This window comes from Phodopus roborovskii, unplaced genomic scaffold (assembly GCF_943737965.1).
Source record: "Phodopus roborovskii unplaced genomic scaffold, PHOROB, whole genome shotgun sequence".
NCBI classification, from domain to species: domain Eukaryota; kingdom Metazoa; phylum Chordata; class Mammalia; order Rodentia; family Cricetidae; genus Phodopus; species Phodopus roborovskii.
Window position 1 is genome coordinate 5,391,628 of NW_026126583.1, and position 13,556 is coordinate 5,405,183.

Genomic DNA, 13,556 nt, shown 5'->3' on the forward strand with positions numbered 1-13,556 from the left:
ACAGTATGTAAACATCCCTTGGGTTGACTTTACACAGATTAGGAAAGCCCTCTAACCCATGCTTTTATCAGATACTTCTTTTTATTTGGCTTCCGTTTGTTGTATCTAATCTCCACATTTGGCACACGGAAGAGACATCTACTGTGCAAAAGAGGCAGCTTTTTTCCAGTTTCCTTCTGACTGTTGCAGGGCATAAATAGCTGAGAGAACAGTGCACTCTGACTTACTGACGCTGGATTAGCTGTAATGCTGACTCCTGGTTCAGGTGTTAAACTTGAGCACAAACCAATGCCTTCTTCTCCCAACCTTCCCACCCAACCCTCATGCAAGGCCCGGTCAGTCTTAACCTTGTCTCCAATGAGTGAAATGAAGTACCCTCCATCTTAGAGCAAGTAGGACAATTTCACTGAGCAATATTTTTCAGGGGTGTGTGTGTGCGTGTGCGTGTGTGTTGATTCCTGCAGATCTGATGATCCAGAAAACACCATCTGAAATTCTGAAATGGAGAATACTGATAAAATAGATTGTAGAGTAGGACTTGCTCCCTGCTTTCAAGCGCCATCTCCCTACTTTTCGTGGTGGCATAATGTCAAAGGCCTTGGTGCATAGTTAAAAAACAAAAACGCCAAACTTTCGTTTATACTAATACTCCAAGCCTTTGAACACAGTGTCAGAAAAAGAAAAACAAAGTTGAGAAACGGTAATTGGAGAGCCTGCCCTCTTCTTCCTGGGTTTCCCTCTGATTACTTAAGTGAGTCTAACCAAGTAAAGCTGATCCAGAGAGAGCTCCGCTAGGTTCCCCCCACTCCCATCCTCCCGGACCAGCCCAACATTGCTCCCGCTGCGGCCACACCTCGTGCGTGCATGCGCGCTCGCGCGCACGCGAAAGCAAGCCCGGGAGAACGTCTGGGATTGGACGCGCGTGAGCCTGCGGGCTGCCGTCACCACACGGGCGCAGGCCCCTCCGCCGCCCCGTAGAGTTCTGCGAGCTTCCGGAAGCGGGGCCCCCAGTCCGTGAGGAAGTCGAAGCTCTGCTCCGAGTCCGAGGTGGCCGAGTGCAGAGAGCTGAGCGAGCCGGCCACCGAGCCGTCGCCCTCGAACACGTAGGTCTGCAGGGAGTCGAAGGGCGGCGCCCACAGGTCCGAGTCGGCCTCGTAGAGCTTGGCCAGCACGTAGCCGTGCACCGTGCTGCTGAGCGCGCACGCCTGCGGCACGCGGCGGGACAGGCTCTCGATCTCGGGGAGCATGTCCTGGCGCGTCCGCGGGGCGGCGCCCGCCTGCGCCTGCGCCTGCGCCTGCGCCTCGCGCGGGTTCCACAGGGCCGCGATGTCGAAGGCCTCCGTGTCCTCCTCGCCGCCGCCCTCGTCGTCGTAGCGCACGATGTTCTCGTGGATGTGCTCGTCGTCGTCCACGACGTAGGGCTGCTTGCGGTGCCGTCTCATGGACAGGATGAGCAGCACCAGCACTGCCGGGGACACAAGAACACAGACGGGCACGGGTCAGTGCGGGGCGGGGCGGGGCGGGGCGGGGCGGGGGGGACAGGAAGGGCCCCGGGGCGCCCGCCAGCCCAGCCCTGGGCCGGCCACACCCCAGGGACGAAGCTAGCCCGATCGATCGTCACCCCCTCCCGCCCCCGTTCCAGCCAGAGCTGGTGGCAAACGAGGCTCCCTATTTCCGTCCATCCATAAGAAGCCGCACGGCTTCATGGAAGCCCGCTGCCCTGAAACTGGGTGCAGACTCGGCGCACTAAGACAACACAGAGTCCGGTGCGCAGGATACGCTGCAGGGTCAGACCGTGCGCCCTGCTTACAGAACGATGGCTTCAGCACACTCTTACAGTGTCCCGAAAATCTCCAGTAGGCGAGGTCGTAGGGATGCACAAGTTCTGCTTTCTTGCACCAGCATCTTCATAGGGTTTTACTGTAAACACAATGGTGTATTGACAACTAACGAATGTGGGCACGTGAGGTAGAGCAAAGGTAACTGTCTTTTTTGTGCCTCTTTCAAAAACTAAGAGCCTTGTGGGAGGGAGTTTACCAGACTCCAAATCTAACTGAAGGAGCTTTGTACAGTTGATCGGTCCTGGCGATTTCTTCAAGAGTTTGGCTCCCTGTACGTTAACCCTGATCCTGTGGATAGCTCCACGCTCGAGTATCTGGGTGGCACAAATTGGAGTGGTTGGATATTTATTTATTTATTTATAAAAAGGATACAAGATTGGGGGTGGGGTGGGGATGTGGGTGGATCTACAAGGAGTTTAGGTGTGAATACGAGTGTATGAAATTCTCAAAATATTAATAAAAATATTTTTAAAGCATATGTGACCCTTCAGGTCCAGTAACCTCAGATTCCTCAAAAAGAGGTATTTGTGACTTTCCAGAGCCAGGGGTTTTCATGGAAGAGAAGGAATGAGTGGTAATGTTTTATACAGTTCAATAAGTTAAAAGAAGTGCCACATTGTTAGATGTACCTCGGGGGCTTGGATGAATTTTTATTCCAACAAATGCATTTTTTCCCTCGGTGTGTTCATTGGAGTTTAAAGGAGAGAAACAGAGAGAGACAGACACAGAGAGAGGGGGCACAGAAAGGAACAGAAAGAGAGAGAGGGAGAGCCATTGAACTGTTTATCTTTGTAACTGAAAACATTTTCCAGGAAGTATGTTGATGTTTCAGCTATTGAAGTGCTATTGATTTTTTTTTCCTGGTGTGCTTTGTTACAGCCAGTGAACAGTGACAGTTTGACAGCACTGCAAAAATAAGCCCCAGTTTATCCAAGGGTGGTGGCGATGGTGGGGTATTGTCATCTGTGTACTAAGAGATTACTGACTGACTAAGAAAGCTCACAACAACAGATTGACAGTTTTTGATGGGTTCAAATTTCAGTTAATGATGATAATACCTAATATTTTTGTGAACACGTACTTAATTGGTGACAAAATGCAAGCACAGAAAGTAATGACATGCACTTGAATATTTTCTCTGTGTGTAAAAATATGAGGCTTGGGCCAGAACTGTGGGAAAAAGTGACTAAGGATTCTAAGGAATTTGGTGGGAGGTTTGAACTTTGGGTAAAAGATTGGAGCATGATTTGAATTTAAAATAGCATAGAAAAAAATGGGTTTCTAAGTGAACATTAAACATATATTTTAAAAGGCTCTGCTAAACAACGCTGAAACAACATTGATTATAACAATTCTGACATGAACTTGTCCTTACAGAGTAGCATTGTTAATGAGATTAATGTTGATATAAACCAGTAAAGGCTGTCTTTAAGTCACAACTGTTGCTAATAGAGTACAGAGGTGAGGCTACTGAATTCTGCCAGAAATACTGGGAAGGAAGTCACTCATGTCATGTGGTAATGATAATGATAGGTATTTTAGAAAATACTGGGAAAGAAAATGGAAAAAAAGTTTTAAAGTGTCCAGGCATTTTGTGTGCATTGGTGTGTGTGTGTGTGTGTGTGTGTGTGTGTGTGTGTGTGTGTGTGTTTAGTTTCAGTTAAAAGGGTGTTTGGGTCTGGAGCATCATAAAGTATTGGAGTTTGGGATTTTGAGGCAAGTATGAGCAACATAGAAAGACACCTTCTTAAAAAAGAAAATATTTGCAGCCAGAGAAGTCAAAGTCAACTTTGGATATTCACTTCCACCTCTCCTGCTTTCCATTTAGATCCAGTCCCCCAATATCACCCCCAGGATTAGCAGACCACCAGCTGTAGCCTCCCTTCCTTCTCTTCCCCATCTCCAGTGGATCACACAGACCTCGCCTCTAGCCTTCCTCCCCATCCCTCTTGCTTTATCCCAGTCTCCAACTTAAGGATACATTTCCTGGGAATGCTCCAGGAAAGCCTGCCAGGGAAGCAATTAGGCTATCTAAAAAGGTAGGCAAGCTGCAGATTTTCACTCTCCCTCTTCTTCAAAGCCAATTCTGTAGTCTTGTCTCTAGCTCTGCAGCAGACAGCCTGTTGTGGCCTCTACTCAATCTCTACCCTGACCCAGGGGACTAAACCATTCCTGGTGGAACACCCTACTATCCTCCCAACAGTGAAACCCCTCAGCTTTAACCTCCTAGACCATCTCCGTTCCTAAGGGTCAGTTCCCAATACCAATACCTAGAAACTCATTTTACCTGGAATCTCAGTGGTACACATGGCAGGATCTCAGAAGAACAACATGTAACCAATACAACCTCCTAAGAAATAAAGAGGGCAACAGAAACCAAGGGACAAAACACCCACCTAGCAAAGACAGGACCAGGTTTCAACACATAGAATTACTATCATATAAAACCCAGATGCCTAGATCCCAGTGCAAAAACACAATAACAGCCAGGACAATATGTCTCCATTAGTGCCCAGCAACCCTACTCCAGTAGGCCAGAGAGAGACACTGAAGCACAAGACAAAGACCTTAAAATAACATTTATAAATATGATCCTTAAGGAGGTAATGAATGAATCCCCTTTATAAATTTTCTAAACCACAAGCTGTGGAAGGAAATGAATAAAAATGTTCAAGATTTCAAAGTGCAAATAGAATCAGCAAAGAAAATCCAAATCTGTAAATGAAACATTTAAGGACTTGAACAGGAAAGCATTGCTAACAGAATATAAGAAATGGAAGAGAAAAATCTCAAACATTGAAGACAAGATGGAAGAAATGGATAGCATAACAAGCTTAAATCTAAAAGGAAAAAAAAAATCTGGCACAAAACATTCAGGAAAGCTGGAATACTATGAACAGACCAAATCTAATATGATAGAAATAGAGGAAAGAGAAGAAATACAGAACCAAGACATGGAAAATAATTTCATCAAAATCATAGAAGAAAATTTCCTTCCAACCTAAAGAAGGAGATGCCTATCAAGGATCAAGAAGCATACCGAACACCAAATAGTCTGGACCAGAAATTACCCTGAGCACATAACAAAAAAATACTAACTATACAGACAAAAGGGGAAAAGACCAAGTAACTTATAAAGTCAGTATTGTTAGAATAACTCCTCACTTCTCAATTGAGATTCTAAAAGCCAGAGGGCCCTATATAGATGCTCTAAAAACTAAAGAGATGTCAGCCTAGACTACTATACCTAGTAAAACTTTCAATCTCAATAGATGGAGAAAATGTACTCATATACAAATACAACCCTGTAGAAGCTCCTAGAAGGAGAATACACAAGGAATAAATAATTTCAGACCACAAATCCAGAGGGGAAACATACTGATCCCCCCCCACACACACACAACACAACTACAAAATAAAAAGAATCAACAAACATTGTTCATTGATATTAACACCAATGATCTCAAATCCCCAATAAAACAACACAGACTAGCAAAGTGAATGGAAAACAGAATCCATTTACCTCATGGTAAAATGGTGGAAAAAGACAATACAAAATATAACCTGGTATAATAATTTAAATATCTGACAAAATAGGCTTCAAACCAAAACTAATCAGAAGAGATACTATGTTTGTTAAAGGAAAAATCCACCAAGAGGACATTGCAATTTATAGCATATGTGCACCAGATATAATGGCGCCCAAGTTCATTTAAAAAACAAAAAAACAAAAAAAACAAAAAAGCTACTATGGGTTAAATAACATATTGACCATCAGTGATTTATAGTAGGAGACTTCAGTACCTCATCCTCACCAACAAACAGGTCTTCTACACATACTGGAGCTACAGACATCATAAACCTAGTGGACCCATCATATTTACAGAAGAATATTACAGAAGGATATACATTCTTTTCAGCAGCTCAAGGAACTCTAATATTGACCACATAATTTGCTTCATTCTGTCATACCACCATGGATTAAAACTGGATGTCAACAACAACAGAGACAACTAAAGTTTACAAACTCATAAAAACTGAACAACTCACTATTGAATAAAAAAAATGGATCAAAACAGAACTCAAGAAATAAATGAAAGACTTTCTATAATTGAATGAAAATGAATATGTAACATACCTAAATTTATGGAACAATGAAGCTTGTTATAAAGGCAAGTTCATAGTACTAAGTACCTACATAAACAAAAAAATGGAGAGATTTCATGCTAGTGAGTTAGCAACACCTGAGAGTTCTGGAATGAAAAGAGAAAATTATACCCCAAAGGAGTAGAGCTCAAGAAGTAATCAAACTCGGGGCTGATATAAACAACAACAAAAACCAAATGGCACAAAGAGTTGGTCCTTTGAGAAAATAAGATTGATCAATTCTTATCCAAACTAACTAATGAACACAGAAAATATTTAAGTTAACAAAATTAGAGTTGAAATGAAGAATATAACAACAGACACTAAGGAAATCTCGAGAACCATAAGGACATACCTTAAAAACCTGTACTCCAACAAATTGGAAAATCTAAAAGGAATGAAAAATTTTCTCAATAGATGTCACTGAACAAAAGTTAAATTGAGAGCAGATAAGTAACTTAAACAGACCTATAATTCTTAGTGAAATGAAAACAATAATTAAAGCCTGCCAAGCAATACAATTCTAAAGCCAGATGGTTTTAGTGTAGAATTCTATCAGACTTTCAAAAAAGAGCTAAGACAAATACTTCTAAAATTATTCCACAAAATGGCACAGAAGAAACATCACACAATTTGTTTTACAAAGCCATGTTATCCTGACACTTAAATCACATAGAGACCAAACAGAGAATTACAGGTCAGTTTAACTTGTGAATATTGATAAAAAAAATTTTCAGGGAAATACCTGCAAACTGAATCAAAGAACACATCAAAACGTCATCTACCGTGATCAAGTTGACTTCATCTCACAGATTCAGTTCATTATACTTGAATCAATTAATGTAATCCATTATATAAATAAATGGAAAAACCAAAACTACAAGATCATCTCATTAGACACAGGAAAGGCTTGTGACAAAATCTAATACCCCTTCATGGTAAAAAGCTGTGGAAAATTTAAGACTGCAAGAGGCTTATACTTCAACATAATGAAGGCAGTTTATATCTATCCCATAGGCCACACTAAAATAAATGGAGAGAAATCCAAAGAAATTCCACTAAAATCAGGAACAAGACAAGATTGTCTTCTCTCTCCATTCCTATTCAGTATACCACTTGAAGTCTTAGCTTTAGCAATAGGACAACTGAAGGAGATCAAGGGTATACAAATTAGGAAGAAGTCAAATATCTTTGCAAATTGTATGATATACCCAAGTGACCCTAAAAATTACACTGAGAAACCACAGTTGATAAACACGTTCAGCAGAGTATCTGGAAACAAAAGAAACTCAGAAAAATCAGTAACCTTCCTATACACAAATGACAAATGGACTGAGAAAGAAATCAGTGAAATAGCATCCTCACGACAACCTCAAATAATATAAAACATCTTGGAGTAACTCTAGCCAGGCAAGTGAAAGATGTGTATGATAAAATCTTCAAGTCTTTAAAGAAAGAAACTGAAAAAGTCATCAGAAGCTGGAAAAATCTCCCATGCTCATGGATCAGTAGGATTAACATAGTAAAAATGGCTATCCTACCAATCTACAGATTCCATGCAATCCCATCAAAATACTAATAAAATTCTTCACAAATCTTGGATTGACACTCTTCAGCTTCATATAAAACACACAAAACCAGGATAGTTAAAACAATCCTGAATAATCAAAGAACCACTAGAGATATCAACATCCCCAACTTCAAATTGTACGACAGAGCTATAGTAATAAAAACTTCATGATACTAACACAAAAGAGATAGAGTTTATTAACAGAATTGAGTTGAAGACCCAGATGGACCCAGGTGAAGATGCCTGTGTACCTGAGTTTTGATAAAGAAACTAAAGCTATACTATGTAAAAACGATAGCATCTTCAGTGAGTGGTGCTGGCCAAACTATATGTACAATAATTGTAATAACTCCTCTATACTTACTACTCTGTACAAAACTCAAGTCTAAGTGGATCAAAGATCTCAAAGTAAAACCAGACACAGTGACCCTGATAGAAGACAAAGTTGGGAATCATCTTGAATGCATTGGCACAGGAGACAACACAAGAACAAAACACAGATAGTACAGACAGTAAGATCAACAATGGGACTCACGAAACTGAAAAGCTTCTATAAGGCAAAGGACAAGGTCATTCAAACAAAGTGGCAGTTTTCAGAAGGGGAAAAGATTTTTCCCAAGAGGACCAATATCCAAAATTATAAAGGACAAAATAGACTGTATATAAAGAAAATAGCTTACTTAAAATATAGGGTATAAGAGGAAACTCAAATGGTGAGAAACAAAGAAATGTTCAATGCCATTAGTCATTAGGGAAATATACAAATCAAAACTTCTTTGAGATGTCATCTTACAACCATCAGAATGGCTAAGATCAAGAAATCAAGGGACACTTTGTGCTGGCAAGAATGTGCAATGTTATGTAGAGTGTGAATATGTTTTGCTTTTATTGGTTGGTGAATAAAGCTGTTTTAGTTTGTGGGAAATCTAAGAAGAGATACAGAAGAAGGAGGGTGGAGTCTGAGAGATGCTAGCCAGCTGGCAAGGAAGTAACACATGTAGAAAATGAGGTAACACCATGGCCATGTGACAATATATAGATGAATAGAAATGGGTTAATTTAAGGCATTAGAGCTAGATAATAATAAGCCTGAACCATTAAGCAAGCAATTATAATTAATATTAAGCCTCTGAGTGAGTATTTTATAAGTAGCCATGGGGACTGCCAAGTCAGAGAGAAACTCGTCCAGTGGGACTGGGAGGAACAAAGAAAAGTATCTGGTTACAAATGTGGAATAAGGAGAATGCTTATCCAGTGGGAGTGCAAACTTGTACAGCCACTATGGAAATCACTGTCCCAGTTCCTAGGGGGAGATGGGGATCAACCCAACTGTACCACTCTTGGGCATATACCAAAAGAATTCATCCCACCACAGAGACACTTGCTCAATCATGTTTATTGGTGCTTTACTCATAATAGCCAGAAATTGGAATCAACCAAGAAATCCCTCAATAGAAGAATGGGTAAAGAAAATGTGACACATTTCACAATGGAGTATTACTCAACCATTAAACAAATTTGCAAGTAAATGAATGGAACCAAGAAAAGAAAATCATTGTGAATGAGGTAATACAGACCCAGAAAAAGATATATGGTATGCATTCACTTATTTGGAATATTAGTTGTCAAGTCAATGACAACCAAGCTACAATCTATAGAACCACAGAGGTCAGGTATAGAATAAGAAACTAGGTGGAGCAGATAGATCTCCCTAAAGAAAGGGAAATAGATTAGATAGTTAGGGTTGGATATGGGGGCGGGGCAGACTGGAATGAGAAGTCAAGTAGGGAAGGGGAGAAGAAAGGAGGACTAAGGAGGGGAATATGGGGTAAGACAGCTAAGATAAGGGCTAATTGAAGGACGATATGGAAACCTAATACAATTGAAACTTTCTAAAATATATAGATAAATACAGGTGATCTAAACAAAATGGCCAAAAAAATCAGGAGACAGGGTCTCAATTAGCTATTCCTTGTCACCAAGTGAAGCTTCCAGTACTGGGAGTGTGCTGCATCTAATTGAGGAATCTCCAAACAACACAGGATGTTGCCAAGACTATAGGCTACTCTACACAAATAGAAGGTAAAGGCTCTTTTCCAAAGGCAATACAAATACAGTTCCTTGAACATGGAGAAATAGAGCTGGTGCCTACAAAGAACCCTATGGACTAGTGGCTTTGATACTCTGCATGCTACCAAAGGAGAAAGATAAGGAACAGAGCTACAAACCCTCCAGTCTACAATGGTGTTTCTTCCAGATATGCTAGTGCAATGGTGTCACAGAGCTTGTGGAAATAACCAGCCAGGGGCTTAATGACTTAAGATGCACTCTGTGAGATGACTGACACTAAGACTAGATGGCTCAGGGACCAAGGGTAAAACCAAATGCCACTGTTCTAGTAAAAGGATGTAATAGTAAAATGACTTCCACTCTGCTATACTTGTAGATCAGTGCCTTGCTTAGCCATCATCAGGGAAGCTTCCTCTTGCAGCAGATGGGGGACAAACACAGAGACCCACAGCCAGACGGGAAAGAAACCGGTGGGGGGGGGGGGGAGGAAAGATAGTTTTGGACACTCAGTTCTAAAGTTTCTAAATGGGATGTCTTCATCAAATTCTTCCCCCAGGGCTGAGGGAACTTTGAGGAGGAGGAGGAGGAGGAGCCAGAGGAGAGGGAGGACATCAGGAGAACAAGGCTCTCTGAATCAACATGATCAAAGCTGGCTGTTCTTGGAAAAGACGGTAAGTTCATTCTGGCCCACAAAAAGCCATCATTACAGAAGCACTGACTTAAAGAGATTGGCTCAGTGTGCTGTGCAGGAGCTAATTCGTTTGTAAACTAAGACCCATCTTTTAAACTGTACAGAATAAGAAGTTTCTAGAAGCCAAGATAAGCATGAGTGTCATAAAATCCCACTAGTTTCACACTTGTTTACTTCTCAAAGTACACAATCCAGGTTAAATACAATTCACACAACTACCAGGTTTACACTGCGGTTGATTTGTACACACACACACACACACACACACACACACACACACACACACACACACACACACACAGGGAAATTTCTCCTAGGAGCAGTTTACTTAGGGGGAAAGCTCCGTGTTCCCCGCTCAAGGTCTCCTTGTGCCACCTTGTGGAAATATAAGGAATTGCAGGCATGTTTTGCTTTGTACAGCCAGCCAAGGGCAGAACCATAACTCTTTCTGGAAGATTATGTTCCTCTCTTGTAATATAAGGCAGACCACCCCAATACAACCAAAGCCCACGTCATATTGTAAAATGTGTTTTGATGAATCTATTCCACAGGCCTATGTAGAAACTCAGTGCAATGCTGACTGACATTTTCCACAGTGAATATTCCTTTCGTGTGACTCAGTCTCTTGGTGTTTAGGTAAACTAGAAATGCAAGTCTAAATAATTTGAATTCCCCTCCCTCCACTCCTTTCTAGTGCTTTATATTTTTCTTCCGGGTTAAGTTGCTGAAATTTCTTTCTCTTTCATTATTCATTTATTTTGAGATGGTGGGTCTGATTATGTAGTCAAGGATTTCTAGGCTGGCTTAGAGCTCTCTCTGCAGACCAGGATGGCTTTAAGCTTGTAGCAGTCCTCCTGCCTTAGCCTCGTGAGTGCTGGGATTACAGGGTATAAACACAGCAGCTGTGGGGGTCTATTTATATCGAATAAGAATGTTGTCTATCCCATTTGCTTTTCTCTAAGCAAGAAATACGTGCCGTGGCTTGACTCAGTAGACAGGGTAGAGGTGAGACAGGCGCCGGCTAGGAAAGAGTGTCACCTAGGAAAGGTGACCAGTGCATGGCCTGCCTGCATGTCAGGCCTGGATCTGCTTCTGACATTGGCTTTGGGCCTTCTGTTCAGTCTGCAGGGTATAATTGCTACTTACCGGAAATGCATTTGAAGACATGATTATCATATCCTCTCCCATGTAAATTTGTTCTGTCATGTCTATATGAACTTCTATCACCTGAGATAAACTATGAAGGCCAGGGTGTTTCTGTGTTAGTAATCCCAGGCCTAGTATGGTCTTCAGGCCATACTAGACACTTGATAAATCTATGTGCTCTAATCTTGCCAAAGAGGCCATGAGGGAAGGGACTGTCTTCAACTTCTGTACTTTTGTCCAAGCTTCACTCTACCACCTGTGAAGTAATCTTGAGACAAGAAGACCAGTGCTGAATAGCTGAGATAGGGGCTTAACTGACTCATGTCTAAAAACATGTGGTCCCTCCCAACACACACATACAAAAGGAGCCACCAACTCACCCAAGAGGACAAAAATGCAGGCCAGGATGGCGATGAGAGCTCCCCGGCTCAAACTGACTGGGAGCATATAGGCCTCTGGGCTGCAGGACATGACGTGGCCATCATCATTGCAGCTGCACACTTGGATGGTGAGTGTGCCCGTACTGCTGAGCACTGGCTGTCCGCTGTCGGCTATGAGGATGGGCAGGTAGAAGACACTCTGCTCCTGCTGCCGGAAGCCAGCTCTCCTGGTTAGAATTCGAGCGGTATTATCTGAGGGAGTAAGACATTAGGGGATTAAACAGGAGAAAAAGGAAAATGAGAATGGAGAAGGAAAGGGAAGCCCCACAACTGGATGAATTTCTTGGACTGAAGAAAGTAGGGGGGCAGGGACAGGGCAGAGGAGGGACAGAGGTTAGAAGGTGTGTCAGCTACAGCCATGGTCCATTGGTGTACCTCAGCACCTGGGTTCAGAAATCAAGATTTTCATTTGCTCTCATGCAAAACCCTAAGGCCTAGGAGAGCCCTTTTGTGAGAGACATTCTTACCCTTTGTGACATAAAGTTCCCAGGGCGAACTGTCAGCCTTCAGATCTAACAGAAGTGTTGCTGGGAAAGTTGACAGAAATGAACAGTCATTGGTGATTTGTGAGGCCTGTCTGTTTCTACTCAGAAGCTTGCCAAGGTCCTGCATGGCTTTCTGCCTCCAGGAAAGGAAAGCTGAGGAGCCCACATGGGCCTTAGAACATTGCTTATCTTTGCTATTCGGGCTGGGATTCGTGTATTTTGCTATTTTCTTTTATGCCTCTCAGTGGCATCACCAGCTTCCTGAAGAACCTGCTCATTTTAACAACTCATTTGAAGCCTTGGTCATATGACACACCTTTTAACTTCTCCTGGTCTGTGGGATGTCCAGACAGTTACTCTGGATTCAATAAGTTCTGTGCTTTTTATTTTATGTGCTTGGATGTTTTGCTGTGTGCTTGTCTGTATACCGCCTGTGTGCCTGGTGGCTGCAGAGTCCAGAAGAGGGTGTGGAAACTTAGAGTTACAGATGATTGTGAGCTGTCATGTGTGTGCTGCAAATTCATCACAGGTCACCTGGAAGAGCAACAAGTGCTCTGAACTGCTGAATCATCTTTTCAGCCTCGGTGAAAAGTATTAGTTACTTTTCTTCCTGTTTAAAAAATAAGAACTTATTATTTTTCCCTCTATTTAAAAATAAGAATTTTAATTAAGAGATAATTGTATACCTTTATGAAGTATATCATATATACATACATGTATATGTATATATATGTATGTATACATATACATACATATATAGTGTAATAATGAACTCAGGACATTCAGGCAACCCGTATCTTTTGTGTGGGGGATATTTGTATATGTAAGTTTGTGCACATGTATGTTCACACATGTGACAAAGCTAGAGGTTGATATGGGTGCTTTCCTTGCTCTCCACTTTATTTTTTGAGAGGGTCTCTCACTGAACTTGGCCCTACCTCTCCAGTTGGACAGACTGGCCAGTGAGCTCTGGAAACTCACCTGTTTCCCTCTACCCGAGCTAGGCTTTGAGACGTGCACTGCCACACCTGGCTCATGCATGTGCAAGAAGTAGTTTCCTGACAAAGCCACCTCCCTGGCCTCCTGTGCATCGTCTCAAACATGTCTCATTTCTCTGCAATTAGAGCATTAGAAAATCATCTCCTGTAGCCACGTGACCTTGCTGAC

General features: G+C 42.1%; 1 protein-coding gene across 1 annotated transcript in view; it reads right to left on the reverse strand.

The window, feature by feature from the left end:
• Positions 1 to 941: 941 nt before the first annotated feature.
• The window catches only part of Cdh20 (cadherin 20), a 61,223-nt gene continuing 48,608 nt past the window's right edge, over positions 942 to 13,556 (reverse strand). Inside the window, exons 10-11 of the mRNA XM_051203912.1 lie at positions 11,845 to 12,096; positions 942 to 1,465 (exon numbers count right to left, since the gene is read on the reverse strand). Coding sequence (XP_051059869.1) covers positions 942 to 1,465; positions 11,845 to 12,096 — 776 coding nt within the window. The remainder of the gene's footprint in view (positions 1,466 to 11,844; positions 12,097 to 13,556) is intronic.